At 44.3% G+C, this 18,681-nt stretch overlaps 1 protein-coding gene across 4 annotated transcripts in view; it reads right to left on the bottom strand.

The window, feature by feature from the left end:
• The window catches only part of PLD1 (phospholipase D1), a 75,226-nt gene that overhangs the window by 30,922 nt on the left and 25,623 nt on the right, over positions 1-18,681 (bottom strand). For all 4 annotated transcript variants that reach the window (XM_054074206.1, XM_054074205.1, XM_054074208.1 and 1 more), the window contains 9 exons: positions 14,755-14,940; positions 14,288-14,415; positions 13,853-13,998; positions 12,989-13,097; positions 11,455-11,520; positions 5,171-5,229; positions 4,575-4,667; positions 1,817-1,969; positions 899-1,048 (listed from right to left, as the gene is read on the bottom strand). In XM_054074206.1, coding sequence (XP_053930181.1) covers positions 899-1,048; positions 1,817-1,969; positions 4,575-4,667; positions 5,171-5,229; positions 11,455-11,520; positions 12,989-13,097; positions 13,853-13,998; positions 14,288-14,415; positions 14,755-14,908 — 1,058 coding nt within the window. In that variant the 5' untranslated portion in view covers positions 14,909-14,940. The remainder of the gene's footprint in view (positions 1-898; positions 1,049-1,816; positions 1,970-4,574; positions 4,668-5,170; positions 5,230-11,454; positions 11,521-12,988; positions 13,098-13,852; positions 13,999-14,287; positions 14,416-14,754; positions 14,941-18,681) is intronic.

Below are 18,681 nucleotides of genomic sequence, written 5' to 3'. Positions count from 1 at the left end.
TTTTTTTGAGGTGCTTCTGGGAACGACTTAGTGATTTCTTGTGGGATTGCTGTGTGCGTACAACCCAGTCACCTTTAGACTATATCCAAATTTGCATCTGCTGATTGTCTTTCATTGCAAAGCCAATCCGCAAGGCCTGATTCTGATACTGCTTTTGGACTAGATGAGTGACATTTGAATCTGAACACATCCATGGTGCCCAGAAGGAAAATGCTGCCTTACAGAATGAGAGTCAGCCTTGCATATATAGTGAACAGGATGTATCTTGTATTTCAGAGCATGAAGAACACAACCAGATCATTGGTTGCAGAGGGGCCCAGGCAGGACAGGTTGCAGTACAGCTGCTTCGGGAGGGAGCCACGGGGCAGGGAGTAGCCAAAGAGGCAGACATTTTCAATAGTACCTGCATTACCGTGAGCTTACGACACAGAGCCTAAAGACCTAAACACTTGGGAAACTGTTTCCACAATCAGAAACTGGGATAAAACTGAAGCCAGGATTACCTTAAGGAAAGAACAGTTCTGGTTTTAACTCATAAGCATCCTTCAATTATAAGGGCATCAAAATACCATTTTTATCATTACAATAATAAATTCCTAACATGTTCAAATTCAAATGAAACTTGAAATGCTATTATTTCAAAATGGTATCAACTGTGACGAAAAGCCATAGCAGGACTAAAGCACTTCTGTCACCAATGCTACTTATTCTGTTCCCGGTGAAGAAAAAATAATTTATTTCCAACTTCTCTAATTACTGTGAGCCCCTACAGCTACCAAAAGCTACCAGTTCCATCCATGAGACCCGGGGCTCATGCAAGCCGGCATGCACTGCTCACGCTGCAAGGAACAGCACCCAAGGCACCGTGATCCGGCCACAGCCTTGCTGCAATCCTCACCACTTGGCCAGCGTGTTCTCCTGCACAGCTGCATAAGAGCCAAAGCGATGCTCTGTGAGGAAGTCTTTGCCATGTTTCCGAATAAACTCATCTATGCCCTGCCTCCACCACTGGGCATGTCTGTAGCTGTTACACTTCAAAATCAGCGACCTGTAAAACAGAAAACACATGTGGGAGGAAGTTGAAGCCATGCACATCTAATTGGGCTGCTCCTTGCTGTCTATACTTGTTGATAAATGCACTTACATCAGTCATATTTTATTTAAGCAAAAAAGTAAGGAACTGCAATAGTCTTTGCCGTTTTGCTTGCCGAAGAATAAATCAGCAATGAACTGAGTCAAGTGACTACCACAGTGTTGCTCTGCCAGGTACAAACCCCCCCAAGAAACCAACATCCCAGATTTAAAATAATAATATCAGTTTAACTCAGGACAGTTGCCTCTAGCTAATGCTCTATTTTTTAGGAGATTAATTTATACTGTAATGTATTATAAAAGTATTAAACACCTCTTTATCCCAACTAGCATAACTTTTGGGTCATAGTCTGGTTGGGATGTAGAGGAATGCATCCCTTCTTGCAGAACAGAGCATCTAGAAAATTACTGTAAGCAACTGCTGCAAAAACAGCCTGCGCAACTCACCATGCATCATGCCCCCAGGCCTGAGTAATAACCGCAAAGATGGACAAAGAGCAGCTGAGGCTCCAAGTGCCTCATTAAGGTATCCAAAATGATCAGCATCACACAGGCCAAATCCCCAGCAGGTATAAACACAGCAGCAGCCGCCCAGGCGCTGAGCCCTGCGGGAAGCCAAGCTGCACTGTGGCAGCCCAGCACACCTTGTTAACCCCTCCTCGGGCATTGATTCTCCCTTAAAAAGCAAAAGCAAAAGAGTCTATATAAAGGCTGTATTTCTTACCTAGAAAGATTGTCGATCTGCAACCCGTATTTAGTTTCCGTTTCTTTCTGGCCTATCTTAATGTTGAATTCCTTATCTACCAGCAGGACAAAGGCAATGGCCCCGGAGTCTGACTTCATGTATAGCAGGAACGAGTCCTTCACCACCAGCCACCTGCACGGGCACAGCAACCAGGTAACTTGTATTTTACCCCATGTCAGTCTTCAATATATGAGCCACTAAAAAAAACTCTAATAAAGTGTGAAGGTGTTCCCTTCAAAACAAGCACAAATCATTTATCAGGGAAAGCAAAGCATTCAACTGACAGATAACATTTCTTTTCAGGGGCTTGTCCAGGATATGGTTTCCTTGAGCAGAAAAGTGCCTATTTCATGAACACGGGTAATAAATTCGAAATCAATCCAAGACTTTTACAGTTATTTGCATGGCCCCCCTTTACACAATTCTTTGAAAATACAGGTTCTCACATCTAACAAAATCAATGAGAACCCCTTTGCCCACAAACCTCCCAGCCAGGATTCCTCCATCCCAGATTTTTATCCAGCTTGTGTGCTACATCTAGATGCAATATGGGAATTATTTGACATTTCTAACATTAATTAAGATGCTAGGATCAATCACTTCCACTCCTCTCAAAGTATATGAGTGAGACATTTCAGAAAGCTTTTATTGCCAAGCAACAGGCACCCTGTTAGAAACACATGATGAAAGATGACCAGCAGGTTTTACATAAATAACATATCCTGAAGACAACTCTGGGAAAAAACCCACATTTCTCCCTGTGAATGGCATTTCTAATTTTTAATCCCCCTTCAGCATAGCTGGGGTAACCAGCCTCCTCTGTCCCACACAGGTCTCCAGCCTTTGTCTCATTCTTCTGCACACTCATAAACACACAAAGCAACAGCAAACAATGAAAAAATCTGTCCATTCTTGTATCTTTAGCAGCAGCCTCCTGATTGGCACCTCATCTACTTCCAGATCTCATAATTTGCCTTTTCTTTCAGGGCCCTAAAAGAGTTATCCCAGCATCACCTCTCATTTGGTGCCAAAATACTTCCCCTCTCGATTTGGTCCATAATATTACCCCCAAACATCCCACAGGGTATGTTTCCAAGTGTTCCCCTCTCTGTTTTTCCCAGGCAGCTCTGCATGTCTGAGAAGTCCTGCCCATGCCTGTTCACAGCACCACCCCACTGTCCTCTGTGGCCCTTTCCACAGCCCCATGGCCATAACACACCCAACCGATTACAATAAGTGAAATGAATTTGGGTTATAGAAAACCCAATGCCTGCAGCAAAGCTGTTGTGGGAAATAGTCAGCCGCAGTCTGCCCTGTGCTGGGGGAGCAATGCCTCCAGCTCGACGTGTCCTAAAATCCTTCACTTAAATAATCCTCACTGTGAACTATTGCTGTTATTTGCTTATTTACTGATGCACATGCTGTGACTCCCAGCAAGACACCGTGAGGATTCGGTGCCCTCTTGTGTCACTTTGCACACAATCCCACTGAAACATTTCTCCCATCTCCTTCTTAGGCTCTAAAGGAAAACAGAGATCCATCAGAGCTGTACGTACTACTGTCCTCGCTAAAGCCTGAGCTTTGCATAACGTAAGTTAATGAGAGCATCAAGAGGAAAAGGCGTGTCCTCCTCCCGCTAAAACAGAGAGGAAAAAAGTTGGAGACAATTTAATGATTTGACCTGGAAGAAAGTCACATCCTCATCTCCTTGTGCACTCGTTATAGAGATCTTCTGCAAAATTACATTAAGAAACATTAAAAAGACTATGAAGAAATAGGACCTTTTCTTCATAGAATGCTGAAAGATTTGGTTGGAAAATAGAACTTTTTAAGATAAACTAACAACTGTCCATTGATGGTGCTGTAATACAAAGGTGGATAATGCTTGGGGAAGCTCTTCCAAACCAATAAATAGTTTCTAGAAGTCAGAGATGTGCTATTTGGTTTTTCAAAAGCCAAGATTTGCCCAGGAAGGGCAAGCTTCAGAAACAACCTATACATTCTTTTGGATGCTAGCTGGTTACAAACATACTCCTCCAAAGCACATGCCTCCCTTCACTGCACACCAGGAAACATCAAGATCTAACATGGAAGGTAAACAAATGAGGACAGTAAGTTAAATGTTCCTGCAATAGGAAAGGGCGTGAGAACTGGGTGGCTTGTGAAAACTCCCATAAAAACACCAGCATCTAAGCACTTGCAGTAATAAGGAAAAGCAACATATTTAATACCAAGGTTAATTGCACCAGAGCTCCTTGCTGCTGCATGTCACGTCTGATTTAATCCAGCTCCAAAGCAGCCCAGCAGTGTTTTGATTAATGAATTTTCTATTTCTGAATTGATGAAAGGAAGCTCAGAAAACGAGACTAAAATCTGACCAGGGCAGTGTCACGTCCCTCCCGAAGGCACGGAGCCCCCAAGCACTCCTGCAGCAGGGAAAGCTGAGCAGAGACCAGGGAATTAGTCACTTCTGCCATCTTAGAGCTGTAAGAAAAACCATTTTTCCTCTGGAGCAACATGTCCCTTCTGCTATGCAAAAGAAAAAATTCACTATCCTCCACACAGGAGGGCGAGGGGGGATTCATCTATGGACCCTTTCAACCCGAAAACCCAGGGCTTTTGCAAAAAAGCAACAATGTCCCTCACAGACTTTTTGTGAGAAAAAGACAAACGAGGAGTTTTGCATGTGTGCCTGAGGAGCACATAGCATTGCCACCTTCGCCCATCCCAGCAGTACCTTTTGGACCATCGGTAGCACATCCTTCCTTGGCCGCAGCAGTTCAGGCCAGGTATGCGGTGGCCCCCAGAGCGCTTCATGATAAACCCTTCTCTGCAAGGACAGGAAGACGGTTAGGATGGGCAGCATGGCTCTCCTGGAGGCACAGGGCAGCCTGGTGCATCCCTCCAGCCCCACGCCAAGGGTCCTGCCACCTCCAGCTGTGCCAGAGCAGCCTCTGTGCCAGTGCCTGGAAAGCTGGAAAAATGGCAAAAATAACCCCACAAAAGGAAGCCACACAGATTTAAGAAACGTTGAGTCTGTTTTATAGCACAAACAGGAGAACAAGCAGGTCAGTACCTTGTAGAGAGGGAAGGGAAGAAACCCCATGAGCCAGTCAATGGGCTTCACCCTACGTCTCACAAAGCTGCCTGCTCCAAAAACTGTTTCCCAAAGTTGTACCATTTCTGCCTGAACATCAATAATTTTTCTATCCAAATAGCAAAACATCCCTCAGTCAGTTAATATAAAGGGAAGCTATTGATTTGAACAATATTTATTTATAAAGCTGTGCTGTTGGTGAATCACAACTCAAAAAGAACCAGGTCACAACTCACATGCCCTTTGGTCCCAGGTCATGGATGAATGACAGCTGGCTTACTCCAATGAACTCCATCTGGGGAAAGAAAAAGAGATTTCCCCATCTTTCACTCTCCAAAATCCACAAAATACTTTGATAAAGCAAAGTGACCTGTCATAAAGACAGAACCTACAGAACATTCTGAGCAGAAGTTATTCACCATCACTTAAACATCTTCAAGAAGACCAAAAAATGTAGTTTGACAGGGGTTTTGTTTGTTTGCTTGCTTATTTTCAACATGCTTTGAAGAATGTGCTACAAGCAACCAGAACAATAAAAATCAAACGTATCATAGGGACCCACTGGTATCCTCCCTCAAGGACCACTGACTGAAATGATTTTGACAGTATTTGGGGAGTCTGTGTGAAGGCAGCTGACCACCTGAATCCTCTCCTTCCTCCAGTGACCCTCATGGAAAGGCTGGAAAGAGAATGAGCACACATACCCAAGGCTGGGAGTAACCTATCCCCTTTGCTGTGGGCACACACCACATGGGAGTTCAGCTCCTCAACCAATGAGCATCCTCCAAGATGACTGCACCAGGTTGCTCCCACTCAGTGCTGCACAACCCCTGCCCCACATCCACTGCTCCATCTTGACCCTGGGAGCCAAAAATCCACAGAAAATCTACAGCTGGCCAGGAGAGCGAGACCGAGCATGGTCTCCATAACTTCTGCCAGTCCTTGTGCCCAATAGAGCCCTGAAGCAGGTGCAGACCGAGACACCCATGTGCCGTACTATCTAGTTAACCCACAAATATCAAATTCAAGCAACCCGCTTCCTCACAACTCCTCCTGCTACAGCAGAGATCGTAGAGGAACATAATGACAAGCCAGTGAGAAAGGACAGCACGATTACGTTACCTCTAAAAATAGGGCTATCAAATGTACCCACAAATCTCGAATTCAAGCAACCCACTTCCTTGCGGCTCCTCCTGCTTCAGCAGCGATTGCAGAGGAATGTAATGGCAAGCAAAGACGGTGAGAAAGCACAGCATGATTACGTTCCCCTCTAAAAATAGGACACCAGGCAATTCTGACCGAGCAGGCTTTTCTTGGCACAGCAGGACATTCCTGACGGTCTGCTGGTTAGGAGCCGTGGGCCTCATTAGCAGGGAGAAACGCCTGCCCCAGGCGTCCTGTGCAGGACGGGGCTTGGGCAGGTGCAGCCTTGGGGAGGAGTTGCCGTGCTCAGAGGAAGCTGCACGCAGACACTTAATTTATTATCACATAAATCCACCCAAGTGCAGAAAGGTGCTCAGGGCAGTGCAAGCTGCTCTCTCCTTTGGTCAGGCAGCAAGCTGGAGGGAATTCTCTAACCACATATTTTGGCAACCAAGCCTGCTGGAACCAAAGCCCAGGAGTCAACCCACACTCCCAACCGCAGTCGGGACATGAGACAGCCTCAAGGACAGCTTCAGGCCATGCCCACCCATGCCCCACAGCAGCTCAGGTGCTGGCACCCAACAAAGGGCTCTTCTCCAAGGTGGCCACTGTCAGCTGCTCTTCAGCAAACCAACCTCAGGGCCTTCATAGACAATACCCAGTTTTGCACTGGAATTACACAAGTGGACCCAAAAGCCTTTGAGATATTTTCACACACGTATAACTCAGAATACACATAAATGTGCAGCACAAGTCTATCTTGCAGTTATGGCAAGATTAGCTCAGGTTCCCTTTCCAACACCACCATTTTTGCCCCACCAAAGCAGCAGTAGGAGAGATCATTCCTTCTCTTCATGCACTGCTGCTACCGGGATCTTCCCAGACTTCTCACATCAATAAGGCCACAGAGAAGAACAAAGGAACTCTTGTTTTTCTCCGAGTAGCTCAAGGACATAAAGTAATCACTAATCAGTACAGGCAAATTTTGGGACGATTTCAGCCAGTTTTCAGAAAGCGGCTAAAATAAATTATTCCATGCTTTTACTAATAACCTTGCTATCGCCAGTCTCGCTGCATGTTCCAGAAAAGCACAAGCAGTGACCTATGAACGTCTCTGCTGTTTCTGCAGTGACAGTCAGAACGGTATGGGGAGCATCTGAAAACCCAGTGTATGCTACAAGCTCTGATCAGAGGTCCCAAGCAAAGCGTCAGGCCAGTTCTTCGCCCTGGATCCCATTTTCATTTCCTCAGAAAATGGCTGGCATTCCCCATCAGACGAAGCTGAAACCCAGACATTTCTCTCACATTTGGCACACAAAAAACAATGAACACAAATGTCAAAACCCTTTGATAATGTTGGCCGCAACCAAAAAGCTGGCAGCAATTTGAGGAGCACTGCACGCAGAGAAACAATTGTCCTTAAAGAAGCAAAGAGAAAAAACTAGGAGGGAAAATTACTTGCAGAAACACAACTACGACTGCATAAAAATAAAGGAAGATTGTCTGGCAGTGCAGCAACCCGCTCTTCAGCCAAATAGTCTTTGAAATAGCTATGACTGTGACAGAAGCATCGATCAAGCAGCTCCAACTAGGACCTCTGGTTTGTGAAAAAAAACATAAATAAACAAACGTAAAGTGAAATTCCTCTATGTGGTGGAGAATATCTGATCAAATGATTTATTACTGGTATTATTATTGCTGTAGTAGCTATTTTTTCTGTTACACTGCGTTTCATCTGAGGTGGCTGTCATTCACCGAAAAACTAGGAGGGGAATGCAGAGCAGCGAGGTGCTTTCATCTCCTTCACATCTGAATTCCTGCACTGCCCAGCTGCCTCCCTGGGGAGCCGGTATCCCGCTCTGGTTTCAGAGTGATCTGCAGCAGAATATTTTAAGTATGATACGGGCCTAGAGAATGCAGTTTCAATGACATTGTTGTAGCAATAAAAAGAAAAAAGAAAAACAGACGGGAGTGATCAGCTGCAGAAGGACGAGCTATGAAATGTGGAAAACCAGCTGCAAGGTGCATGAGCCGCTGTTTTAAACCTTCCCATTCCGCCAGCGATGTAGAGCATGCATGATTTATGTAAGCAAAAATTTCATAGAGCATCTGCATTCCCAAAGGAATTCAGCAGCTCGACTCTATGTTTTCATTTCGACACTTGTTTTTAATTTAGTGGGTTAAAAAAAAACATAAAAAGAGTTGACTAGCAGCAGTGGCTAGCAATAAAATGAAATTACACCATTGTTCACATTGTTCAGAATAATATTCTTAAGCAAGATGCCCGCTATTTCTCACACAAGCATAAAACTGGCTTGTAATAACCCCAAATGTAAAAAAAATATTAAACATAGTAAAGCTCAAGTGCGATAATGAAAGACACTGAAAGGCTTGGTGGAGACCCTTGCAATAGTGTGCAAATTCAAGCGCCATATAAGAGGCAGAACAGCAGCTGCTCTCACACATTTGAGTTATTCTGACATTGTACTGCTTTAATTTGAGGTTTTTACACTCCATTAATAAAGCTTATGGAAAACATTACAGATAGACACACTTTGGTTCAACCAAATCTTATTTGCTATTTTCCTTAGGCATCTTTCAACTATTGCAGCTCAAAAAAAAAAAATTATGCAGAGGCCCAATTAATAAAATTTTATTAATAAAAATGTTATGAACAGAACACAATCAAGCCCACAGGCCCCGTTTCCTAATGTTTCGGGGCTATATTGCCCCAGTTTCCATTTCCCAGAAAAAAAAGCATGGACAATTAACACACTGAGATTGCCAAAACATTCATTTTAATTGTGATTGTCTCAAAACACTATAGAAAGGTTTTGGAGAGGACTAGAAGACATGGGATTTAATCATAAGACACACAGCCAAAAGGGAAAAAAAAATAATGAAAGGCTATGATGTCTCCAGTCTTATCACAGCCTATCATATCTACCAACCTATTTGTCAATTCCACACAAAAAAACTCTGTTACAATAAATGCTGAGAAATCGAAAGAAATGTGAGAAAGACGTAAGTTGTATCAGTCAAAGCTCCCCAGTCAAAGCAAGGGACATTTGGTACATCTCTAAATGATGATGCTTTGGTAGGTTCTACTTCCATAGCCTGCAACAGTGTCACCTAGAAAGGCTAGAGGATATAAAACCTCTACAATGTCATGTGCTCACTGTGGACTGGATCTTCAGTTCACCTGGATCTTCAGGTCTGCAAAACCACTACAAGCTCAACTTGCAGGCTTGACTCTCCCAGTGTATGGCATGTCCTCAAGACAGTGTTTAACGTGGTGATCCTCTCACTGACCAATAATAAACTGACCACAATTAAATTGTGTGGGTCAGATGTAAAAACATCTTTGAGGAGATACAACTGACCCAAGCGTGCTCTTCACAAGGATCAAGGGTTACACATCAGGCAGGTCGCAGGTTGCCATTGCAACTCCATGTCTGACTTCATAAAGACTTCAGGATTTTAAAAAACCTCTCAGTGCACAGATTTGATCAGAGGAATACAGAGGAGTCAAAATGTGCTCCAAGATTAAGACAGTTACAGCATTTGTCAGCATCCAGGCAAGTGATTTCTCAACCACAGGAAGAGCAGAGCCCTCGTTTTGTTCTAAAGACGACAAACAGTTCCAAGGAAAATGCCAGAAATCTTCACTTTAGTCTCTATTCTGAAAACGCTGGGTGTTATTTTGGTGTTTTTCTTAAAGGAAACATTGTTGTCCCTGTACTTTCTTCCAGCATCGCCTGGAGGACCTGCTGCACTCAGCAGTGGCGCCGCTACATTAGCAGCAAAGTCCTCACTGAATGCTTTGCTGTAGCCAAATCCAGTGAAAGCCAACAATAAACTGAGAATTTATGTGCAAAGTGACATCTGGCTCCATGGGCCGGAGACAGAAGCGCGATTCAGCACAGGAGGAGAGGAGCACCCCACAGCTGCCCAGGCAAGACAGGACCACTCATCTCCTCACCCAGCCCCCACTGCGGCAACTCGCCTCAAATCACAGCCTGGTCAAAAGATCACCCATGTTCCTACATCAGTAGAAATTCTCCAAAATATTTGAAAAAAGCAATGCCTGCTTAAGAGTGACAAGGTGGATCTGCACTGTAAAATAACTCTCCCCCACTCTGCATATGCTACTGATGAAAATCGCCAAGTTATCCCAATCTTGCCTTTAGAACAAAAAAATGAGTATTTTCCACATGCAGACTAACACGGCTCTTCACTGCATTGGACTTCAGCTCCACAGCCTGTCCCCAAAAGAAGCACTCTGTCAGGAACACAACTCCCTCAGCCTGAGTCTGAAGATCTCTTGCAACTCAAAGCACGCCAGCCAGCCCTGGATGAGCACTTTGGCCCATATAACAAGCAGTGCTCAACACCCTGAGCTCTGCAATAAAAGCACACCAGCTTTCAGGCACGATATCCAGCTACGAGCTGCCCAACATCTCTACACAACTGAAATCTTGCAAAAGAGCAGAACACCTCCCAAACAACAACAACAGAAGCTGAAGTGAAGAACTGGCAGCTACAGATACCCTAAGTTCAGTCTACATTTCTGGCTTGTTTGAAACCCAAGTGTTACCAGTTATCAGCTCCTGCTCAGAAATGTCACTAAGCTCTATGATGCTCAATGCATGCATCGGTTCTTGCTGATTATACAAAAGATGAAGTAACACAGTCATTATGCAGCCAAAAAAAGTGAAATAAATTACCATCCCAGGGAGATGTTACAGCTGGGGCTGACAGGTGAGGACTACTGAAAAAATAGCTTACGGATAGCTTTCAAAGGAAATATTTTTGCTTAAAATATGCCTGAAGTAGGATTTATCATCTCTTCTCATTTCAAAAGCCTATCGAATTGAGGAAATAATCTAATTAACAAAATCACAAAGCACCCACAAAGGTGAATGGGTATCACTCATACAAACTTAATGTCACCAAAGTGAAATTGCACAGAATAGGAACCTGAGACAAACTTCCACCCAGGACCACACACAAGGCACGAACTGAAGGGGTATGGTTTAGACTCCAATAAGTATTTAAAACTTCAACTCAGCATCTTAAAAACTCCCCAGAACTGAACAGAAACATGCTACATCACACATAAAATCAGCTGTCTGGACTGGACTCCCCTGAGGAAGTTATCATTGCATTATAACAGTGACCTCCAAGAGCGAGTCATTCAGTCTCTTCCTTTGGTTTTAATGATATTACATCCATATTGGAGAAAGCAGCCAAGCTAAAAGGCTTGCAAATCAGCTGTAAAATGTTTCTTATATAAGCTGCATGTCTTCTTCCAATTAAGTCAACATTTGTAAAGTAAATATTCTTTAGGCATTTAAGCTAAATAATTTCTACTTACTGTTCCATGGTAGTTCCTGTACATCGGCATTTTCAGGATCTTTGTCAAGTAGTCTTCCAGCTGTTTCTACAATTAAAACATTGAAACTTCAGAGAAAATGCAGGGATTTTCAAAAAAAAAAAAAAAAAAAGCCACTCACAATCCCAGCAATCAAGAAATCAGACACACTTTTCGGCTTGAATGGATGAATAAATATATTATTATGTGCTCACGGAAGATTATAGCTCAGCAGCATAAACAATTTGATCATCAGTTTTACTCTTCACAGATCCATTCTTGTACCTTCCACTAGCAGACCTGTTTATTGGCACTGTCTTTCCATAGGTCAACTTTCCTGACTGACTCCAAGTTTCAGAACTACATCAAACACAAAATTAGTCCCTGCCATTTGTCACCCACACAAATTAGCTTTGTGAGAAAACACAACTTCAGATGACTGTTTAACCACAATGCTGGATTCATGAAGAGCACAGTGACCATGTTGCCCTATCCCAAAGCCATGGAGAGGGCAGTGGCCAGGCCACCAGTTGCTGGAGAGCCTGTGCTCCCCATCCAGCAGAGAGGAAGAGAAGAAACCATTACAGAGGAGACAATTTCTTCCCCATCCTCATGGTAACTGGGCAAAGAAGATATGAAGCTATTTGGGCAGTGGGGCTATACATTCCATGGTGAAAGCTTTACCATTCCTACAAGGAAATCAAGGCAGGGAGCAGGAAAGGAAGGATCTAGAAAACACTTTTCTTCCTCTTCTAAGCCAGCATCTCACTTCTGAAACCTCCCATATAGTAGCGAAGCCATGCACAGCAGGGAAATTTATCTGCACTGCACAGACACGAAACAGAACCTTTTATGACATGAGGCTTCAGCAGCAGAAAGCCCAGGGAGGGAGTAACCAGCAGAAAGAGAACGATAAGCACAGGGTGAACGAACACAAGGTTTGTTTCGGTTTTCTGGAAAGAATATTTTTTTTTCTTTTTCAAACAGCAAAGCTGCAGTGAAGAGGTAGGAAGACATCCGCCCTCCTCACAGAAAGGCCCATCTGTTAACATCAGATGAAGTTACACAGAACACACGTGCCTTGGCTAAAATTACCCACTTCAGCACCAAGACTGACTGTCATCCTCTTTCAGAGGGCGACAGGACTGAAATCTCTCAGCTTTTGATGGCTGTGGAGCTTCCTCCATCATACAACTTGACTCTGCGAACTGCCTCTTCTATCTTTAAATTGGAGCAGGTGAGAGGAGGGAAAGTGCCACTCTGGGCATCATGATTTTCCTCAGCTGCAAAGGAAAACTTCACCTGTATGAACCTTGGGACCATCACCTTGCTCTTTGCACAGAGGAGAATTTGCTGATAAAGCTGGACTCAACAAAGCCTAAGTATGTCAAGTAAAAGACATTAATACTAACTGCTAATAAAACAAGGGTTTTGATAGTGTGCGGCTTTGCAAGCTACCTGCCTGGCACTTCTGCACCTCAGAACTTTCCCCCCCCGAGCATCCCTCTGGTCCCTGCAGATTGAGCCAAGCACTTACCCTCCTGCTGGAGAAGTGCTCTTCCCGCACTGTGCTCTCTGCAGTGTGTGGCAGACTTGGCATCTGCCTCTGTTCTCCCCTTTTGATGGATTGTCTTCTCACTGTGTGACTGGAAGGAAAAAGAAACAAAAACCCAACATCAAGCCTGAGTGCTGTGTGTGCGCTTTGATACATAACCTTTTTCTGCGATGCCTTTATTTTTCCCATCCAAATTCTTAAAAACTGAGATGGGTGGGAAGGAAAGCAAAAAAAAAAGCAAGTGTGGATTCATTTAAGAAGCCAGTGTGCTCCTACTTGCTCACAAAAAAAAAAAAAAAAAAAAGATATAAGACAGAAATACCAGAGTTTGATTTTTCAGTGTCCCTTTTTGCCTGTTTAAGGAAAGGGAGACTAAACCCTATTTTTAAGGCATTATGTTTCTGCAGCCCCTACATTTTTTTCACATCAGGAGGCTCTTGTGAACCCACAGCACTTCTCTTACCCATTAAGCTTCCAGCCCCCTGGAGCACCAAGGCAGGTGTGACCACCCATTCCATGGACCCTCATGCCTCCTGCATGCAGCCCATGGTGGTAGAAAGCAACATGACACCAACAGTTTCCATTAGCACTACCAAAACCGTTCCCCAATTTCAAGACGATTTGACCTCAAAAGTTAATAACCTGGGACCAAATATGCTTTCCGAGTCAGCAGGGAGATGTTTGCAGCACTTGGGTTACAGCTGCTAAACACATACAGACTGGACTAAAGTCTCCTCCTTACAGCAAAGAAATGGGATTGGTGAAGCCACACCTATATACTATTCCAAGAGAAAAGAAAATCATGTCTTCCCAAAGCCCACCGCATCTGCAAGAACGCATACTCACCTCCTGGTAGGGATAGGGATGCGCACAAATGCTTTGTACCTCAGCAGCTCCCTGTGAAACTCCTGGAAGTGCTTGAACTTCCTTTTCACCTGCCAGGTGAACTCTCCATGGGTCAGCTCAATCGTGTAAACATTGGGGCTTGGTACCTGCAGAGAACACCACCACCACAAGGGCTGCAGCTTTGGAATAAGTAATTTTTCCTGCAGCTGCTCATCTAAAGAGCCCTCATTTATTTGCACTTAAAGTTCATTCTGTCTCAGTTTCTTGTTCTGCTTTATTAGGTTTTATAAACAGACAGGAAACCTCTCTTGAGCATTTGTTTGAGACACAGGTGTTCCCGCCTCAGCTCATGAACGAGCACACACAAAATTAACCCACAAACAGCATTTTAATACAGTTCTACAGAAATTAAATGAAATTTCTGAAAGTTCTGACCTTCTTCGTAGAAGTAAAGCGTTCAACTTCCAACACACGCACTCGAACAGGACATCCCGTGAGGTACGTCTGCGTGCCCGGCTCTTTGAACCCATGGGTATGATAGATGGCAGAGAAAGGAATGCATGCTGGAAGAACCACAAATCCCTTTAGCTCAACAGCCTTGTAACCATCAACAGTGGTGTGAAAGCCAGCAAATAGTTACAATACTTCAAAATAGGAACACTTATGCAGCAGCAGTAATTACACTAAAATATAGCAAGTTTTATTTAAGAGAGCTTAAAGACAAGCTTTCATAGAAGAGCCTTGACTTGAAGAGCTCAAGGGCTAAGAGTAATGCCTCCTGGTCCTAAAACTGAGACAGCGGCTGGGCTTGGTAAAACCACTGAGGTTGTACACTATCATCAGATTATCGGTTATTAAATCCGGGTAGGAGGCAGGGTGAGAACGTACATGCGTCAACTCACCAACACCTTTCGGGTCAGTTAGCACCTCTGAGTCAACCTCCTCCCCATCAAAGTGGAGCTCCCTGGTGTCCAGGCTCTCGATGATGTTGCTCATGTCTGCAGCAATCTTCTTCAGCGTCGATGTAGCTGCATGGCTTTCGTCTCTCAGTGACATCTCAGGAACTCACATACCAGAGCCGCAGGGGGCTGAGAAGGAGGAAGGAGCAGGGCAGTCATCACCTCTTCTGCAACACTGGTGCTGAGGAAAAAACCCTGGGAGCTTGTGGCCCCATCTTCCCTCCGGGCCATGACCTACATTGATCTTAACTATGCCCATTCTACACATCCAATGCAAAACACCATGTCCTGCAGCTACAGGAGACCACTGCCCAGAGCAGTGGACACAGCGGAAAAGCACAGGTAGCCTCAGGCCACAGCAGAAAATTTCTCCCATGCCAGTGATCACAGGACTCACACACTCCAGTTGTACTTTAAAACGGAAAACGCATACTATTTCATTTTCCAGCTACAAAAACATGCAGGGGCTTTGGAGTTCCTTCACATACTGATTTCAAACAGAGAGCAAGGAAGCCTCTGCATCAACTCACCTGGTCATTTCAGCAACCTCTGCAATAATGACGATGCACCAGAAAAAGCACAAACGGTATTTACACAATGCTGTTTCCCAGGTTAGGCTGCACAGAGGAAAAGCTCACTCCACAAAACGTCTGCTGATTTTCTAAGTGATCGTCCTTTGACTGAAGTCTTGGCATCATTAAGATTTCCTCTATTTCTATGCACCTTACATGATCCTCTGTGATATCTGTGTGCCTCATGCTTTCCCACGGCTCTATCCTCTCAGAAGGCTCAAAGTCACAGTCATGAGGGCTCCCAACCACAGATCACAGCAGGGTTGGAGGCACCTTGATGCCCACAGAAAGCCTGGAAACAACATGAGTGGGTGCTGCAGCTTGTCCTCACCCCTCCAACAGCCCCCTCAAGTAGCTCACACCCCTCATACAGCCCTGAGGGCTACAAAAGGACCATCTCATCACTCCTCCATGACGGGGACTGTGGGCAGTGAGCGCGGGGAAGGCTGTTGTTTGCTCAGGGTGGTCAGGCAGTGGCACTTGGAGATGTTTGGGCACTGACGAATATGGCACTTCCCACCTTTATCTCCACCCACCCATTCCAGGAGCCTGAGTCAAGAAAAACAGGGGAGGATGAAAAAAAAAAAATAAAATATATATATATATATATATATAAAAATCAAGTTGCGTTGCATGGCCACTGACACTGATGCAATCTTTCGATGCTTATGAGTATTTGCAAAGCTTCCTCCTTGGCTCTGCAACTCATCATTGGGTGGTGGACCCGGCTGCTGGTTCCTGCACGCAGCCAGGATGCAGGTCCTGGGCATCTACATGATAAAAAGTCCCCTCGATCTTTGTTCTGCTCTGCAACAAATGTCACAGTTTGACAGCTATGCTGAAGAAACATGGACAGGAAAAACTGGCAGCATTTTACAGAAGCCAATACAAGGATGCTCATTTATACCCGTGGAAGCTCTTACATGGTGTGAAAGAATGACTTAAGAAAAAAAAAGAGCAATATTTCTGACATTAAATTCTGCAAAGAACACTGTGCAATTATTCTTGAATAAGCTCCATAGAAAGAGCTAGATATGCCGTAATTTGGAAATAATTTAACATTTTATAATTCATGTATTTAGCTGCTTTTGAAAGAACACTATTATTGTTTCCTCTTGAAACAAGTTTTTTATTACTTCATACAGCTGATATCATGTAAGCTCAAAAACATGTTAAAATCTGTTGCTTTCAAGAAAAAAAAAAATCCACTTGCACACAGACTTGAATCATGAAAAACTGGGTCAATCTCTTCTCTTATACCAAAGTAAAGGCAGAACCAACAGCTTCATCTTGGAGTTGAGGGCTCCAAGGATTTTGGTGGCTCTGCCACCTTCCACCAGTGTCTGGGAATGCCACCGCAGCACAGAAGGATGAGACTGGAGGCTCGCTGGACCAGCCCATCACTTCAAGACATCCACTTGAATAACTCAAACACAAACTACACATCTATGCCCCCGAGTCCCTCATTCTCATTCTGTCCCGGGAGAGCAAAAAAGGAATTTGGATTAACCCTCGCAGATGGAGATACGCTGAAATGTAGGACCATCGAGCCATCAGTGTTACCCACTGCTGTACTCAGTCTGTGCAGCCTCCCTGCAGCAGGAATTCGGCATTAATATTGCTCTACACCTCCGTCATGGCAGCTCTATGGGAAGCCAGGCAGATGTTCTCCCTAGAAAGCAGACATACACAAACAGCATTCCTGGGAGGGAGGCCACGTTACCAGGCTTTCCAGAATAAGCTTGAGGGGAGAGCCTAGAGCTGCCCCATGCTGGGCAGCCACACTTCCCTGCTCTACACCAACACATACAATAAAATCCCATTTTATTTTCCACTCAGAATATATGCAAAGAATATATTTGGCCATTTCTAAGAAATAAAGCAGCATCTTGCTTCATATTTCTTCTGTCTGTATTCATGTTTTGAAACAAAACAGTTTTGGGTTTGCTTTTTTTATGTCTAATGAGATACTCTTGCTTCATGGAAAGTTAATGCACTTCCCAAAAGAAGAGGTTTGCACAGTCAAGGAGAAGACAAGCCCGAACACACTTTTTACATGCCATGCCGGCAATTACACTTGAAAGAAACCAGCAAACAAATACCAACCACATCAACAGGCTGGAGGAAAAGCACGTGGATAGGAGCCAGCACAGGAAGGATGTGCATCCTCCCTCCTCCTCTCCTCCCGCAGTGCCAGGTACAGCCGGGTTCCTCTTGTTAGATTAATTGACGCAGTCAGTTAATGGATAAACAATTAACCAGTGTGTGCAATGATTATTTGCTAAGGACCACAGCAGGGCTGCATAACTCAGGACTTTTTTTTTTTTTTTTTTTTTTTAAACTAAAGCTGTTTTCACAGCTGGCACAGACAAGTCCTGGGATAAAGCAGAGTTCAAATGTAGTCGGACTGGAGTTAGCCCCAGAAGCAAGATTAGAACCAGATAACGGGTTTGAGAGGGAAAGCATGACTTGCCTGTGGCCCCGTCAGAAGCTCTATGAACCCAGAGGGCACAAGGCAAACACAGCCCCGAGCAGGGAGGGCAGAACAGGCATCAGCTGGAAAGACAAGAAGTACTGCCTCCTTCTGAAAGCTTCTACAAATTGCTTTATATGGCTCTGCTGTCTAAGAGCTATTTAACCTCTTTGCCAGAGCTTCCACGTCTGCTGTCGGCATTCCCATAGGCAAGCTGAGGAATGTAGCCAGGTTAATCTGCACCCAGCCTCGTGCCAACCCTGTTGCAAGGACCTGCCAAGCAGTTTATCCGTGATTCAGCAGGATAGAAGGGCTGTATCAAGAAGGCCCCGTCTATCCGGTGCCACTCACTGCTCGCGCTAATGATGAACTAGAGAATGGGCTCGTAAAACTCAGCGATATTGTCAGCTTTGGAGCCTGCAATTACGTGAAAGACAGGGAGAGACCTCAAACAATACTGGCAAATTGCAGGAGGGTAGAAATAATAGGACAAAGTTTATTAAAAACAAGGACTACATTTCAGTATCTGGCTGTTGCCATTCAGGATACAAAATAAGCACCAGTTTGTTAAATAAAAACAAAACAAGACCGAGAACCAGCAATTTGAACGAAGGCAGAACCTGTGCCAAGATGTACAAACAGGGCTACTGCCTGCAAGCCAAACAATAAGATAGGGTGCAGCACATAGGAAGAGTCGGATCTAAAGCCTTGACCCTAGAAAAAAGCATTAGGAAAGATTTGGATAAAACATGACAGCAGTCCGTAAGTGTGAAGAAGACCACTAGGAGCGGGATGGCCAAGAGATAATTGCTCTGAATTACAGGT

This window comes from Cuculus canorus, chromosome 9 (assembly GCF_017976375.1).
Source record: "Cuculus canorus isolate bCucCan1 chromosome 9, bCucCan1.pri, whole genome shotgun sequence".
In the NCBI taxonomy this organism is placed as follows: Eukaryota; Metazoa; Chordata; class Aves; order Cuculiformes; family Cuculidae; genus Cuculus; species Cuculus canorus.
This window is presented reverse-complemented; position numbering and strand designations above follow the sequence as displayed.